Genomic DNA, 17097 nt, shown 5'->3' on the forward strand with positions numbered 1-17097 from the left:
AATGAAAAACAGTATGGAGTTTCATAAAACAAAAAAATTAAAATACCATACAATCCAACAGTTCCACTCCTAGATATTTATCTGAAAAAAAGGAAAATACTACTTGGAAGAGATATAGGTACCCCAATGTTTATTGCAGCATTATTTAAAATAGCTAAGATATGGGCTTCCCTGGTGGCTCAGATGGTAAAGAAACTGCCTGCAGTGCGGAAGAATTGGGTTTGATCCCTGGGTCGGGAAGTTCCCCTGGAGAAGAAATGACAACCCAATCTAGTATTCTTGCCTGGAGAATTCCATGAACAGAGAAGCCTGGCAAGCTACAGTCCGTGGGATTGCCAAGAGTCAGACATGACTGAGAGACTAACACTAAGATATGGAGGCAACTAAGACTAAGATATGGAGGCAACCTAAGTACCCACCATTAGATGAATGTATATAGATGTGAGATACATTTATGTTTTTTGTATATTATATATATACAATATATATATATATATATATATATATATATATAAATGACAATATTAGTCACACAAAAAATGGAATCTTGCTGTTTGCAAGAACATGGGTAGACCTGGAGAGCATATTGATTCATGCATTTGAACTAAATCAGACAGAGAAAAACAAATATTGTATGCTTTTACTTGTATGTGGAATCTAAAAATAAACAAACAAAGGTGAGAAAAACAGGAACATACTCACAGATTCAGACTAGTGGTTACCAGATCGGAGAGGGATATGGAAAGCACCAAATGGGTGAAGGGGATTAAGAGGTACAAACCACCAGGGGTATAATAAAATAGATAAGCCGCAGGGATGTAATAGTGCAGCACAGGGAGTATAGTCAGTATTGTCTAATAACTTTGTATGGTGTGTAATTTATAAAAATATTGAATTATTATGTTTTACATCTGAAAATAATATAATGTTTGTAAGTAGGTAAATCGGCTTCCCTGGTGGCTCAGAGGTTAAAGCATCTGCCTCTAATGCGGGAGACCCGGGTTCGATCCCTGGGTCGAGAAGATCCCCTGGAGAAGGAAATGGCAATCCACTCCAGTATTCTTGCCTGGAGAATCCCATGGACCGAGAAGCCTAGTAGGTTACAGTCCACGGGGTCGCAAAGAGTCGGACACGACTGAGCGACTTCACCTTCATACAGAAAATCATAAATGTATGCAACACTTAAAACACGATATAGGTGCAAATAAAGCACTAGATATCAATGGCAAAATGACCCAGATAATGTAGTTAGCAGATAAGCACCTCACAGCAGCTAATATAAAAAGATCAATGATTTAAAAGAGAATATAAGCACAAGAGCTAGAAAGTTTCCTTTAGTCAGAATATGTTTTAGCAACTGTGAAACAAATTTTTGTGCTTCTGGGCTCGAGCATATAAGAAAGCAGCTCATAAATGCAAGATGTATTTTGCCGTAAAATGATCACTATAAGTTCATGTTTTAAAAACAGAGATACAACACGTGGATATAAAAATAACTATGTGATACTTGTATGTCCTACCTTTGTTCACTGAGAAGTCTTAGAGATCATGAAAAACAGTAGAAATGGGCACAACTGGTGCTGAGATGTTTGTTTTCTAAGCACTCTTCTCTGATAAAAGGCAATGGGAAATTCCTTTGTTTATTTAGAGAAATAGCTGAATCCACAGCAAGGGTAAAAAATATATATATATATATATATATATATATATATAAAATAAGTGTCCTAGGATGTCTGTTTTTTTGTGCTAGAGAAATTTGTAAGTTTTTAAAGCATCATACAGACTTTTGAAAAAACATTGTGGCCAGTTAAAGTAAACTCTCACTAGCCGAAAGTGAGACAATTTGAGAAAGTAAGCATTAAAATAAATGATAGTAATATATTCTATACTATTGAGTCAAGTAACAATTGCTGAGTCTGAACTGATGTAGACAAATACAGAAATCAATAAGTAGGAGGGAATACTTCTTTCTACAATACATTTTTAGCTTAAAGACAGAGGCAATAATGGAGTTAGAAAATTATCAGTGAACTTTAAAACTAGAGGGCAAAAGTTTGAAGAACAGAATATGCCTATAGTCTCAGTTTATGCATTAAACACAAAGGGAAAGAGTAACTTTACAATTGAGAGACCTAAAGAAAATTAACTTTACCAAATAGTTTAACCTAACATACCCAATGCTGAGAGAAATTGGGATGTGCCCTTTGAAAATTGTACTTGATGGTACAATACCACATTAGTGGCAAGTATGACAAAATTTATAACATGAATCTAACTAACTATCAAACCCAGTTTGAGAAAAATTTTACAAAATGATTGGCCTGCAGTATTTTTTTAAAAAGTAAAAGTAACAAATAAAACAAATAAAATGTTCTAGATTAAAGTTTAAAAATACAGTATGGCTCTTGCAAACATGTGACTCTAGATTGGCTCCTGAACAAAGCAAAGAACTGTAAATACTTTATTGAGATAATGAATGAAGTTTTATTGTGAATTTTGACAGCTACAATATAGCCATTAAAAAATTTTGTCCCCAAGAAAGACACAATGATTTATTTAAGGATAATAAAGCATAGTATTCAATTTACATTCAAATGGTTTAGGAAAATAATTTTGAAAGGAGGAAAGGAGAGAAGAATTTGAAAAACAGAAGGACAAAGCAACTGGGCAAAATGCAAGCCACTGGCAAATATGAGTAAAGGTTATATGAGAAATCTTCCTGCTAATCATGCAAATAAATTTTTTAAATAGAATTTTTATTTTAGATATCAAACCATGTTTGAAATAGCATCAAAATATCACAGTAACATTTTAGTTCTAATATATATATATAATAATCATAGTGATTAGAACTTCCCAGATGGTGCTAATGGTAAAGAATCTGCTTGCCAATGCAGGAGACATAAGAGACTTGGATTTGACCCCTGGGTGGGGAAGATCCCCTGGAGGAGGGCATGGCTACCTACTCCAGTATTCTTGCCTGGAGAATTCCATGGACAGGGGAGCCTGGTGGGCTACAGTCCAGGGTGACAAAGAGTCGGACATGACTAAAGTGACATAGCAGGCACATAGTAATTAACAATTAACACTCATATTGTGCATACTCTGTGTTAGTCCCATTTTAGCTGTGTTTATTAGAGTATCTAAATTCCACACTGGCACAAGCCCAGAGACATTAGTGAAACCGGTATTCATATTTTACACCTCAGGAACGTGAGGCACATGTCCAAAGCCACAACAGTAGGTAACCATTGGGATTAGTCCTTGAAACCAAGATGGCTGCCTGCACAGCACATGTTCTTAAACACAGTGCTTTACTTCCTGGATAGCATAAATTCATGCATTTTTATTAGATCACTAAACAATGGTCATCATTTGTAAAATTAAAGTGATAGCATGCAAAAATGAAAATTACCTTTCAAACTAATGGGCAGTTAATGTACTTATATGTAAATGAAATGCTCTGTGGGACAGACGGTACAAGTGATGATACTGGATGCTCGGGGCTGGTGCACTGAGACGACCCAGCAGGATGGTACGGGGAGGGAGGAGGGAGGGGGCTTCAAGATGGGGAACACGTGTATACTTGTGGTGGATTCATGTTGATGTATGGCAAAACCAATACAATATTGTAAAGTAATTAACCTCCAATTAAAATAAATAAATTTATATTAAAAAAGATAAGTACAGACATTCTGTACTTAAGACATTTATAGTTTGGTTATATATAGTCTCTTTCATGATAAAGTGACATTTTGCTTATGTATAAAGTAAATTATCTCATGGTATTTTCAAATTTAAGACAATAAATAACATTTCTCAGATAGATTTCCTGGAACATACTCAGATCTACACGGTGTGAACCCAGTACGAGTTACGCCACAGTTCCCAGATTGATCTTTCATAGAGTTAAGCTTCTTGAAACACTCTAGAGGAGCAAAAGATGAGCCTGAAAAAAACAATGTGTGGTTAGTCATACTGCTGCTGCATTTAAAATAATTAATGAGTACATTTATTCTGAGATTGCCTAAAATATCACACAACATAAGAGCATAATACAAAATTTGAAAATAAAATAGTTTTTGAAAATATAAATTTATTTATTTTAATTGGAGGTTAATTACTTTATGATATTGTATTGGTTTTGCCATACAACAATTTTTAAAGTCACACACACACAAAAACGACTTTAATGAAATATTTAAATATTGAAAGCATCTTGTCTACTACCCAAACAGATACCTTAGGATTAACTACAGTATGCAGTTTATCTTCTAACTTTTAGTAAATCTGAAACATATATGTATATAAGAAACATTTTTAAACAAATAATTGACTTATTGGTCAATAGTGTTTCTGTGTAAATGTGTTTTCAAGACAAATCATTAAAATGACATCTTTCGTTTTCATCTTACTTTACCCAAAGCAAAAAATCTTGGAATCATAACTGATTTATTTTCATATTTACTATCCAATCCACACACATTATGTGCTTAATTCTCATAGGATTCTATCTACTTAAAAAGCAGTTTACTATTACTCTAATGGGAAGATTAAGCCAAAAACCTTTGATTTAACCACAAAGAAATATGAGAACATAAAAGGAGCCCCAGCATCTGGATCTCAGTTGAAAGTCCTAGAGGCAGTGGTAAACAGCAAATAAGCAATTGATTTTCATCCCAGAGGTCATTTGCAAACCTAGTTCTGTGTGAGAGGATCAAAATTATAAGCTTACCCAGGGGAAACATAAAGAAGGCCAAATTTGGAGGATCGTTTACTATAGTGATAAAATTAGAGACTTGGGGGGCCTCAACATATAGTACAGCCCACTCTTAAGACATTTTCCTGCTTCTAAACATGTAAATCTGGTCCCATCACTTCATGGGAAATAGATGGGGAAACAGTGGAAACAATGTCAGACTATTTTTTTGGACTCCAAAATCACTGCAGATGGTGATTGCAGCCATGAAATTAAAAGATGTTTACTCCTTGGAAGGAAAGTTATAACCAACCTAGATAGCGTATTAAAAAGCAGAGAAATTACTTTGCCAACAAAGGTCTGTCTAGTCAAGGCTATGGTTTTTTCTGTGGTCATGTATGGATGTGAGAGTTGGACTACAGAGAAAGCTGAGGGCCAAAGAATGGATGCTTTTAAACTGTGATGTTGGAGAAGACTCTTGACAGTTCCTTGGACTGCAAGGAGGTCCAGCCAGTCCATCCTAAAGGAGATCAGTCCTGGTGTTCATTGGAAGGACTGATGCTGAAGCTGAAACTCCAATACTTTGGCTACTTCATGTGAAGAATTGACTCATTGGAAAAGACCCTAATGCTGGGAGGGATTGAAGGCAGGAGGAAAAGGGGACAACAGAGGATAAGATGGCTGGATGGCATCACTGACTCGATGGACCTGAGCTTGGGTAAACTCCAGGAGTTGGTGATGGACAGGGAGGCCTGGCGTGCTGTTCATGGGGTCGCAAAGAGTTGGACATGACTGAGCGACTGAATTGAACTGAAACATGTGAAGAGAAGGAAATTAAAATGTAAATAAGTGACTTCCAGAAAGCAGATCATGATTTGTCTGCAGTTTCTGCATTGTGGTTACATACATACAATCTCTCAATTGAAAGCCCTGGAGAGTTATGCCTTAGAAATAAGAGTGAACTAGATATAGAGTGAACCTAATAAAAACTCTAACAGAACCTTAACAATTTTGGTTTCTAATTCAATTAAAGTGATTGGTCTCTTACTTCATATACTTAGCAGAAGAAAAAGGTGGATGTATTCATATAAGATGTAGTGTTTATATGAGAAGCATTTAAACTGAAAACACAGTTCCTGTAAGTCAAAAATGAAGATGAAGACAGAGAAAAAAACTTTTAACTAACAATATGTCTTTATATAAAGCATTCAAGAAAAAATATAAAACAAACACATCTACATATGTTAAAATAATTATGAGAACCAAGGTACGTGTACACTAAAATTAATTATAGAGATATAAATGTTTAAGAGGGCAGGGCATCAAAAATAAATACATTGAAATAATTATGGAGAGACAAACAAGCATAATTTGAAATTTAGAAATCTGTATAATAGTACAGTGTTTACACCACAGTCACAAGACACTTAGGAACGCTAAGCAGTCCTACAGGCTCACAAACACACATTCAAATATGTAATATGGACACTGATAAAAACCAAAGACCAAAAAAAATCTTCACGGCTTAAAGAGATAAGAGACACAATATGACAGATTTTTCTTCAGAAATATGAAAGTCATATAACAATGGAGCAATCTCTTTAAAATGCTGATGGAAATAGAGGTTCCATTTTAAGATGGTGAAGTACACACAGAAAAATCTTGAACTTGCAACTTTTCACAAACACATCAAATCTACAGCTACATATGAAACAATTTCTAGTGAAGAAAAGCTAAAAACTGGTGGAATGACCACTTTACACTGAGCAAACAAGAGAAAGGCCACACTGAAGCAGGAAGGAAAGGCTGAGACATGCTCTTGCCATAAACTCACCCCAGCACACCAATCCCACAGTTGGGAGGGAACTCAAAACCAAGAGCTCCTCCCTGAGGGGGCGAAGTATTTGACTCACATCAGGCGCCACAGCTTTTAAATCCTGTACCTGAAAGATGAGCCCCTGAAACCTCCAACTTTGATAACAAACAGAGGCTCATGTCTATGAGACCTACAAGGTTGTAGAGAATTGTGAAATGATTCTGATGGCCAGTGTGGTTTATGCTCAAGGCTCCCACAAGACTGTAACTAAGGGAGAAAGAGTTCTTAACCGGCTACCATATCCAGGGCAGGACAAGAGGGAACAGTTAGAGGAGCCCAGTCTTTCTGTAAGAGAGGTCTGTAAGCTTGCCTCAGGAGCTGTGGCCTGAGGGTCAGGCTTTTGATTAAACAGGGACCTGCTGGAATCCTTCACTGAGACTTTGGAGGGTGAGCGCTATATTTCGGTTCTCAACCTGTCACACCTCAGAGTGCCAGAATTTCCTGGAAGGGAGCTTTCACATGCATCCTGGGCTCTGGCTTTTTACATGTGGTGCTCTCATTTCTGTGGCTTCTGCCCAGGGACATTCCTTGGTCATCTGATTCTAGTGACCAGAGGCACTTGCATTCCGGGGTCCCCTGGGATGGTAATGAGAAGTGGAATATTTCCTGCTGTATCAGTAACTAAGGATATCACAGTCTTTGGGGACTGCAGCCCTCCAATGTGAGCAGGTGAACCTTGAGGGAACTCAGGAAGGAGAATACCTGCGATCTAGCAGTCATCAGACTATAGCCGTACCCTATAGTAAACCCCAGGGAAGCTCAGGATGTCAGAGACACACGATTCTGGCTCCAGATAGCTGAGGTGCAAATCAAAAGAATGATTTCAGTGAGCCCAGACTCTTACATCTTCCCATACATAGAAAAGTGCTAAATTAATTAACTTGGGTTATCTGGTTTTCTTTAATTAACAATAATCTTTTGGTATTTGGTCTTCCTGTCATTTGCTGCAAAAGTTCCATGTAGCCTGGCCCCTTCCCTCGCCTCTTTGGGGTAGTTTTCTCAGGGTTACTTGAGATGCTCTCTCTTGAGCTTGAAGTCCTAAAACAACCGAATAAAACAAAACTATCAGTTTTTAGGTTGTGGATGTTTTTAAAGTTAACAGTAATAATGGGAAAGAGAGTTTCCAGCTAGTTAATGGCCCCAGAACATGGCACAGATAACTGGCTGAAATGCACACTCAGTCTTCCTGTGAAAGAGACCTTTGTTTGTCTGGAAGCTCTGGCTTGAAGGGATGGCATCGATTTGGAGTGAGATTCTGTTTCTCTGATGGAATCCTGGTGGATACAGTTCTTAAGACAGAGGGCTCTATGATGTTTTACCGTGGAGATATTCTCATCTTTCTTCAGCGGCATGGTAGCCAAAAGCCTTACAGCTAATGAAGAGGTCTGGCCTATTTTGAGCTTTCTTAAAAGCAACAGAACGTAGTCAGACAATTATTCAAACTTTTGCTTACCTAGAAAATCTCTATTCCTAGGGTGTTTTTCTAAGAGGAGTGTGAAAAAGCTGGCATGAAACTCAACATTCAAAATACAAAAAACATGGCATCGAGTACCATCACTTCATGGCAAATAGAAGGGGAAAAAGTGGAAGCAGTGACAGATTTAATTTTCTTGAGCTCCAACATCACTGCTGACAGTGACTGCAGCTGTGAAATTAAAAGACACTTGCTCCCTGGAAGGAAAGCTATGACAAACCTACATAGAGTATCAAAAAGCAGAGACATCACTTCACCAGCAAAGGTTCTGTATAGTAAAAGCTGTAATTTTTCCAGTAGTCAAGTACAGATGTGAGAAGGCTGAGTGCTACAGAATTGATGTTTTCAAATTGTAGTGCCAGAGAAGACTCTCGAGAATCCTTTGAACTGCAAAGAGATCAAATCAGTCAATCCTAAAGGAAATCAGTTCTGAATATTTTTTGGAGAGACTGGTGCTGGCCACCTGATGTGAAGAGCTGATTCATTGGAAAACACCCTGATGCTGGGAAAGACTGAAGGCAAAAGGAAAAGAGGGCAGTAGAGGATGAGATGGTTAGGCAGCATCCCCGACTCAGTGGATGTGAATCTGAGCAAACCCCTGGAGATAGTGAAGAACAGGGAAGCTGCAGTCCATAGGACTGCAAAGATTTGAAAGCAATATAGCAACTGAAAAACAACAACAAGAAAAAAAGCTCAGCTCAGTGGGAAAAAGAGCCTCACACCGAGGGAAATACTGAAATAATAGCAATACGACAGCAACACTGCATCCGTTGAGGCAAACAAGAGCCTTCTGGGAATTTAAAAGGAAACTTTGGAGAACTAGATGATCATAAGGAATGTTGAAAAGCTCAAATACGCAACTGGATCTGAAAAGATGTACACATTCCAAGAACAATTCTAGGAAAGAGAAGTCCCCAGTCACTCCTCTGGATTATATTTAAGTTCTGAACCAGGAAGAAGTGAAAGCTATGCCTGTCTTGCAAACCACCTGAAGCTTGAAACTGTCCCTTGGCATTGTGGATAGAAAATAAACAGTCAAAGCATTGAAGGGTATCTGACAGGTTTCAGCTTGGCACTAAATTGTGCAAATTAGGAGTTTTCCCTGGGAAGCCTGACTTAAAAATGAAAAGAAGAATTTGGGGAGATTGAACAAAAAGAAAAAGAAAAAAGTAGCAAAGAACTCAGTGGCTGCACATAGTACAGAATACAGAACCTGAAAATTTAGTCCAGGACTAAACATATAGTAAGACAAAAAGAACAACAAAAACCCTTGGAGAAATCTGAATCAAAACTGTTAAAATATATTGTCTAAAATTTCTAAAAATTAAAAAGCTTTAAAAAATAATTTTACATGACATGCAAAAAAATGAAAATATGCTACATACCCAGAAAAAAAAAAACCAATGGGAAATACCCTCACAGATCTCAAATTTTGAATCCAGTAGACAAAGACTTAAAATAGCTATTACAGATATGTTAACTTACCAGAGGAAACCATTTCTTAAAAACTAAAAGGGAAATTCTAATATAGACTTTTAAATGAAAAAGGGAACCAAATAGAAATTCTGAATTGAAAACTATCTTTAACTAAAATGAAAGACTTCACTACAGAAATTTTAAAATCAATAGATTTAATCTGGCAGGCTTTATTGACCTAAAGATAGATCAGTGGAGTTTATCCAGTATGAAGAAAGAAAGAAAATCAAATAATGAAAAGTAAAGAGAGCTTAATGGATCAGTGGGGCAACATCAAGCATATGAAATATTGGCACATAGGGATCCCAAAAATGAGGAAAAAATAGAAAAGGGTGGTAAAATATTTTAAGAAATGACTTAAAACTTTTCATATTTAATGATGTATCTATATCTATCTATGTATTTACAAGAAGGTTTAAAAAATACACATAGAATAATCTTAAAGAGATCCACAGATCAAGGTCAAATTAATTACACTCTTTACTAGGGATGAAGGAAGCCAGGTGACAGTGGGATGATACTACAGAACTTTGAAAGGAAAAGACTAAAGATTCTATATTCAGCTAAACTCTCCTAAAAAAATAAAGGAGAAATTGTAGCATTCCAAGACAAACACAATGAGAAAGACCTATAGCAAACCTTTCCAGTAAGATCTACTAAAGTGCATCCTTAAGGCTGAAATCAAAGAACAATAGGAGGTAACTAGGATCCACATGAAGTGACACTTCATGCTAGTATAGTAAACTATCAAATAAAGTAAAAGAAAATATAGTGGGTAAGGCAAATATACTTATTGTTTGGACTCTCTTCGGTAGATTTTAAAAGACCATTGCATAAAAACAATTATTATAAAACTTTGCCATTTAGACTTACGTGAAGTTACTCACCAAAAATAGAACATAAGCTAAGTTTTGGTTTACGGTTGAAATGAAATACATATTAATTGAATGTCTTAAGACAGTAGTTGTAACAACCAAGCAAACCACTCAGAAATAACTAAAAACATACAGTAAAATAAATCACACAGAGATTGAACTACTACACTAGAAAATCTCTATTCAACACAGATGTTATTGAGGAACAGAAGGTAAAATAAAATATTGAAAACACATAGCAAAATAGCAATTGGAACTGCTACCTTATATGAATAAGCACTGCAATCAAAAAGAAGCTATTGGCAGAATAAATCACAAAACATGATGCAACTATATGAAGGTTGGAACAGTCAGGAAGACTGGGCAAGACAGGGATCGCATAAGCACAACCAGGCAATTCTATGAGCAAAGGCTGTTTTATTCTGGATTCACCTTGTTATCTTGGGTGTGGCCCTTGTACTGATTCAGAACCTTGCAGATATTTATCTTCTCTTCACTGAAAGTTTGCTAGGGATAAATACATACTCTTTAGTCCTCAGGATAGCTTCCTAGCCCACCAACAAGTTCAGTTCAGTTCAGTCGCTCAGTCGTGTCTACTCTTTGCTACCCCATGAATCGCAGCATGCCAGGCCTCCCTGTCCATCACCAACTCCCGGAGTTTTCACTCAGACTCACATCCATCGAGTCTGTAATGCCATCCAGCCATGTCATCCTCTGTCGTCCCCATCTCCTCCTGCCCCCAATCCCTCCCAGCATCAGAGTCTTTTCCAATTAGTCAACTCTTCGCAGGAGGTGGCCAAAGTACTGGAGTTTCAGCTTTAGCATCAGTCCTTCCAAAGAAATCCCAGGGCTGACCTCCTTTAGAAGGGACTGGCTGGATCTCCTTGCAGTCTAAGGGACTCTCAAGAGTCTTCTCCAACACCACAGTTCAAAAGCATCAATTCTTCAGCGCTCAGCCTTCTTCACAGTCCAACTCTCACATCCATACATGACTACTGGAAAAACCATAGCCTTGACTAGACAGACCTTAGTAGGAAAAGTAATGTCTCTGCTTTTGAATATACTATCTAGGTTGGTCATAACTTTTCTTCCAAGGAGTAAGCGTCTTTTAATTTCATGGCTGCAATCACCATCTGCAGTGATTTTGGAGCCTCCCCAAAATAAAGTCTGACACTGTTTCCACTGTTTCCTCATCTATTTCCCATGAAGCGATGGGACCAGATGTCATGATCTTCGTTTTCTGAATGCTGAGCTTTAGGCCAACTTTTTCACTCTCCACTTTCACTTTCATCAAGAGGCTTTTAGTTCCTCTTCACTTTCTGCCATAAGGGTGGTGTCATCTGCATATCTGAGGTGATTGATATTTCTCCCGGCAATCTTGATTCCAGCTTGTGTTTCTTCCAGTTCAGCGTTTCTCATGATGTACTCTGCATATAAGTTAAATAAGGAGGGTGACAATATACAGCCTTGATGTACTCCTTTTCCTATTTGGAACCAGTCTGTTGTTCCATGTCCAGTTCTATTGCTTCCTGACCTGCATACAGATTTCTCAAGAGGCAGGTCAGGTGGTCTGGTAATCCTATCTCTTTCAGAATTTCCACTGTGTGATCCACACAGTCAAAGGCTTTGGCATAGTCAATAAAGCAGAAATGGATGTTCTTCTGGAACTCTCTTGCTTTTTCCATGATCCAGTGGATGTTGGCAATTTGATCTCTGGTTCCTCTGCCTTTACTAAAACCAGCTTGAACATCAGGAAGTTCACGGTTCACGAATTGCTGAAGCCTGGCTTGGAGATATTTGAGCATTACTTTACTAGCATTTGAGATGAGTGCAATTGTGAGGTAGTTTGAGCATTCTTTGGCATTGCCTTTCTTCGGAATTGGAGAAGGAAATGGCAACCCACTCCAGTACTCTTGCCTGGAGAATCCCATGGAGGGAGAAGCCTGGTGGGCTAGAGTCCATGGGGTCACAAAGAGTCAGACATGACTGAGCGACTTGACTTTTCTTTGGAATTGGAATGAAAACTGACCTTTTCCAGGCCTGTGGCCACTGCTGAGTTTTCCAAATTGCTGACATATTGAGTACAGCACTTTCACAGCCTCATCTTTCAGGATTTGAAACAGCTCAACTGGAATGGCAAACCACTTCAGTATTCTTGCCTTGAGAACCCCATGAATAGTATGAGAAGGCAAAATGATAGGATACTGAAAGAGGAACTCCCCAGGTCAGTAGGTGTCCAATATGCTACTGGAGATCAGTAGAGAAATAACTCCAGAAAGAATGAAGGGATGAAGCCAAAGCAAAACAATACCCAGCTGTGGATATGACTGGTGATAGAAGCAAGGTCCGATGCTGTAAAGAGCAATATTGCATAGGAACCTGGAATGTCAGGTCCATGAGTCAAGGCAAATTGGAAGTGGTCAAACAAGAGATGGCAAGAGTGAACGTCAACATTCTAGGAATCAGCTAACTAAAATGGATGGGAATGGGTGAATTTAACTCAGATGACCATTATATCTACTACTGTGGGCAGGAATCCCTCAGAAGAAATGGAGTAGTCATCATGGTCAACAAAAGAGTCGGAAATGCAGTACTTGGATGCAATCTCAAAATGACAGAATGATCTCTGTTCATCTCCAAGGCAAACCATTCAATATCACAGTTATCCAAGTCTATGCCCCAACCAGTAACGCTGAAGAAGCTGAAGTTGAATGGTTTTATGAAGACCTACAAGACCTTTTAGAACTAACACCCAAAGAAAATGTCCTTTCATTACAGAGGACTGGAATACAAAAGTAGGAAGTCAAGAAACACCTGGAGTAACAGGCAAATTTGGCTTTGGAATGCGGAATGAAGCAGTGCAAAGACTAATAGAGTTTTGCCAAGAAAATGCACTCGTCATAGCAAACACCCTCTTCCAACAACACAAGAGAAGACTCTACACATGGACATCACCAGATGGCCAACACCAAAATTAGATTGATTATATTCTTTGCAGCCAAAGATGGAGAAGCTTTATACAGTTAACAAAAACAAGACCAGGAGCTGACTGTGGCTCAGATCATGAACTCCTTATTACCAAATTCAGAGTGAAATTGAAGAAAGTAGGGAAACCCGCTAGACCATTCATGTAGGACCTAAATCAAATCCCTTATGATTATACAGTGGAAGTGAGAAATAGATTTAAGGGCCTAGATCTGATAGATAGAGTGCCTGATGAACTATGGAATGAGGTTCGTGACATTGTACAGGAGACAGGATCAAGACCATTCTCATGGAAAAGAAATGCAAAAAACCAAAATGGCTGTTTGGCTAGGCCTTACAAATAGCTGTGAAAAGAAGAGAGGCGAAAAGCAAAGGCCAAAAGGAAAGATATAAGCATCTGAATGCAGAGTTCCAGAGAATAGCAAGAAGAGATAAGAAAGCTTTCTTCAGCGATCAATGCAAAGAAATAGAGGAAAACGGCAGAATGGGAAAACTAGAGATCTCTTCAAGAAAATTAGAGATACCAAGGGAACATTTCATGCAAAGATGGGTTTGATAAAGGACAGAAATGGTATGGACCTAAAAGAAGCAGAAGATATTAAGAAGAGGTGGCAAGAATACACGGAAGAACTGTACAAAAAAGATCTTCGCGACTGAGATAATCATGATGATGTGATCACTAATCTAGAGCCAGACATCCTGGAATGTGAAGTCAAGTGGGCCTTGGAAAGCCTACCAGCAAAGGCACTTCTAAATGAAGCAAAATGTTCTAGAGGAAGGCTAAGAAATTTTTAGGCAAAATTCCTCTGGCATTTGGTCTTTGATCATCTTGTGGCTATATGAAAATTCATAATGCCTTTCTAATTTTTAAAATCTAATTCACCAAATTTCTGAGCAGCTATTGAGTTCCAAGGATGAAGATGCCTCAACGAAAAATAGTCTATGGTTTTGACAGCTCCCTCTCCTTAAATTCCAACTGTTAAAACTTTTATATTTGATCTCCTTTTCTTTTCCTTGAAGATATCTGCTAAGCCAAGACTGATTTTCAACATTCAGGGGCTGTATATGCCCCTAGGAACATAAATGGCTGTCAGTTGTTCCCTAAGGCAGGCAAAGTTTCTCTGCTACAGAGATTTAAATTTGTTGTCATTGGTTTCACTATATTCTACAGCCTTTAAAAATATATCATTAATGCAACATGCCTTGATTTTTCTAGTCATTTTCTTGTAATTGCTTCTGTCACTACTTGATATATTCTTTCTCTCAATTTAATACTGAACACAGGTTTTATATTTAATGTAACTTATAAGCATGTAAATATAAATAACCAACCTTACTATTTGTTTTCACATCCTATGTTCTTTAGTTTACTCTGTTCTTGCCTTCTTTTGGGTTAATCAAATATGTTAAATATTTTTGTTGTTCTCCTCTTTATTAGCTTTTAGTTTATAATTACTATATTATTATTCTTGTATTTATCTTAGATTATGAAACAAATATTTGACATATCAATACTTGATTATTCTGGGTGCTGCATTTTATTGAAATGACTGAGTTTTATTTCAGTTATTTTTCCTGGTGATGTTATCTTTTTCTATTTTTATTCTTCTAGAGGTTAACATTATTTTTAACATTTTATTATTTTGTTTTTAAAATTAATTTTAAGTATTTTTGACATTTTAATTGCTTCATTTCATAATATCCTTTGTCCTTTCTAATATATACATATAGAGATAGGTATATTAGTCAGTTTCCAGAAAAATACATATACAGGCAGTCAAATTAAAATAAATACCTTCACCAAATAATTCAACACATTGTTTTCCCCCATCCATACATTTTCCTCTGATACAGAGCCATTGATTCTGTCCACACGGATGCCCATCCTGAATATACACATCTTCTTGACATTCTGCTGATGAACCATTGCAGTATTCATGGAGATCACATTCATCAACGGAACCCCTACATATGTTTCCTTTTGGTGAAAACTGGTGAGGTGAGTTAAACAATATTGAGTAAAGCAGAATGCGAGCATTTAAATATTATAAAAAATGATAGCTTTACTAATGTAGGTATTAAAATGTTTAAAGGCTCTTACAGCACAAGAATCACAACACAGTCCGGTATCACAAACTGACCCAGGCAGGAATCTACATGTGCCAGGGTTACAGCACGTGTTTGTCTTGTCATCACAAGCCTGAAAGGCAAATCAAATGCTCTGAAATACCTTTCAACTTTACGTTAAACAGATATTTAACAAGGACAACATATTACATAATATACAGACAGATGCTTAACTTAAATGTTGGCAAACGGAAAGATATAAAGCCACTTATTCATTCATTTATTTAACATTTATTCATTACCTAATGTGCTAAACCAAGTGTTCTGTATATCACTAAGCTTGACTATTTTGGTAGTAGGATTTTCTGAGGTCTTGGAGTCCACCAAAGCCAAGACATCAATAACCACAAGTTTATTTCAGGAGGAGGGAGAGAAAATTGGAATGTGGGATTGACACATACACTACTATTTATAGAATAGATAACCAATAAGGACCTACTGAATAGCACAGGGAACTCTATTCAATACTCTGTAATGGCTTATATGGGAACAAAATCTAAAAAGACAGGATATATAGTCAAGGCTATGGTTTTTCCAGTAGTCAGGTATGGATGTGAGAGTTGGACTATAAAGAAAGCTGAGAGACAAAGAATTGACGCTTTTGAACTGTGGTGTTGGATAAGACTCTTGAGAGTCCCTTGGATTGCAAGGAGATTCAACCAGTCCATCCTAAATATCATCAGTCCTGGGTGTTCATTGGAAGGTCTGATGTTGAAGCTGAAACTCCAATACTTTGGCCACCTGATACGAAGAGCTGACTCATTGGAAAAGACCCTGATGCTGGGAAAGATTGAGGGCAGGAGAAGGGAACGACAGAGGATGAGATGGTTGGATGGCATCACTGACTCAATTGACATGGGTTTGGGTGGGCTCTGGGAGTTGGTGTTGGACAGAGAGGCCTGGCGTGCTGCAGCTCATGGGGTCTCAAAGAGTCAGACACGACTGAGCGATTGAACTGAACAACTGACTGCTGATTTGCTGTACAGCAGAAATGAACACAACACTATAAATCAGCTATACATTCCCAACTTTTTTTAATTAAAAAAAGTAAAATAAAACTAAAAAGCTAAGAAATTGAGATCTTTGGCTCTTATAACAAAGTTATTTCACAAGATGTGAAATAAACAGAAGTTATGATTTTAAAAGTTGATTAGTTCTTAGTCAACTTTTATGAATCTACTGTATTTTGATGTCTTTACCTTTTAAAGGATATTCAAAGTTTGCTTATAATTCTCTAAAGATGAAGAGATAAAAATGATATTTCTGAACTTAATTGAAATTATCACCTTTAATCGTTCATCCATATGTATTATGTCTTGTTTTATGTTATAATTTATCTGTAACTGGTGGTTCTGTGTTTTGAAATTCCATTTTTAGGGTTAATAAAAAGCAACTGATAGGAAATAAGGATGGAGAGACAGAAGACAGACACACAGGCGCACACACACACACACACACACACACACACACACACACACATTTTTAAATACCTGGGGATTTGAAATAGAGTTAATTGGGCAAAAATTTTCAATAAGTTACAAAAAATAAATCATGGATTTTAGTAGTCTTAGATGGGTTATGGCAT

General features: G+C 37.3%; 1 protein-coding gene across 1 annotated transcript in view; it reads right to left on the bottom strand.

Annotated features, from left to right (window-relative positions):
* LOC101120051 (disintegrin and metalloproteinase domain-containing protein 2) overlaps window positions 1-17097 on the bottom strand; it is a 127263-nt gene that overhangs the window by 26406 nt on the left and 83760 nt on the right. The window contains exons 13-15 of the mRNA XM_027962643.1: window positions 15487-15585; window positions 15181-15376; window positions 3844-3949 (exon numbers count right to left, since the gene is read on the bottom strand). Of these exons, the coding sequence (XP_027818444.1) occupies window positions 3844-3949; window positions 15181-15376; window positions 15487-15585 (401 nt within the window). The remainder of the gene's footprint in view (window positions 1-3843; window positions 3950-15180; window positions 15377-15486; window positions 15586-17097) is intronic.

This window comes from Ovis aries, chromosome 26 (genome assembly GCF_016772045.2).
Source record: "Ovis aries strain OAR_USU_Benz2616 breed Rambouillet chromosome 26, ARS-UI_Ramb_v3.0, whole genome shotgun sequence".
Taxonomy (NCBI): Eukaryota; Metazoa; Chordata; class Mammalia; order Artiodactyla; family Bovidae; genus Ovis; species Ovis aries.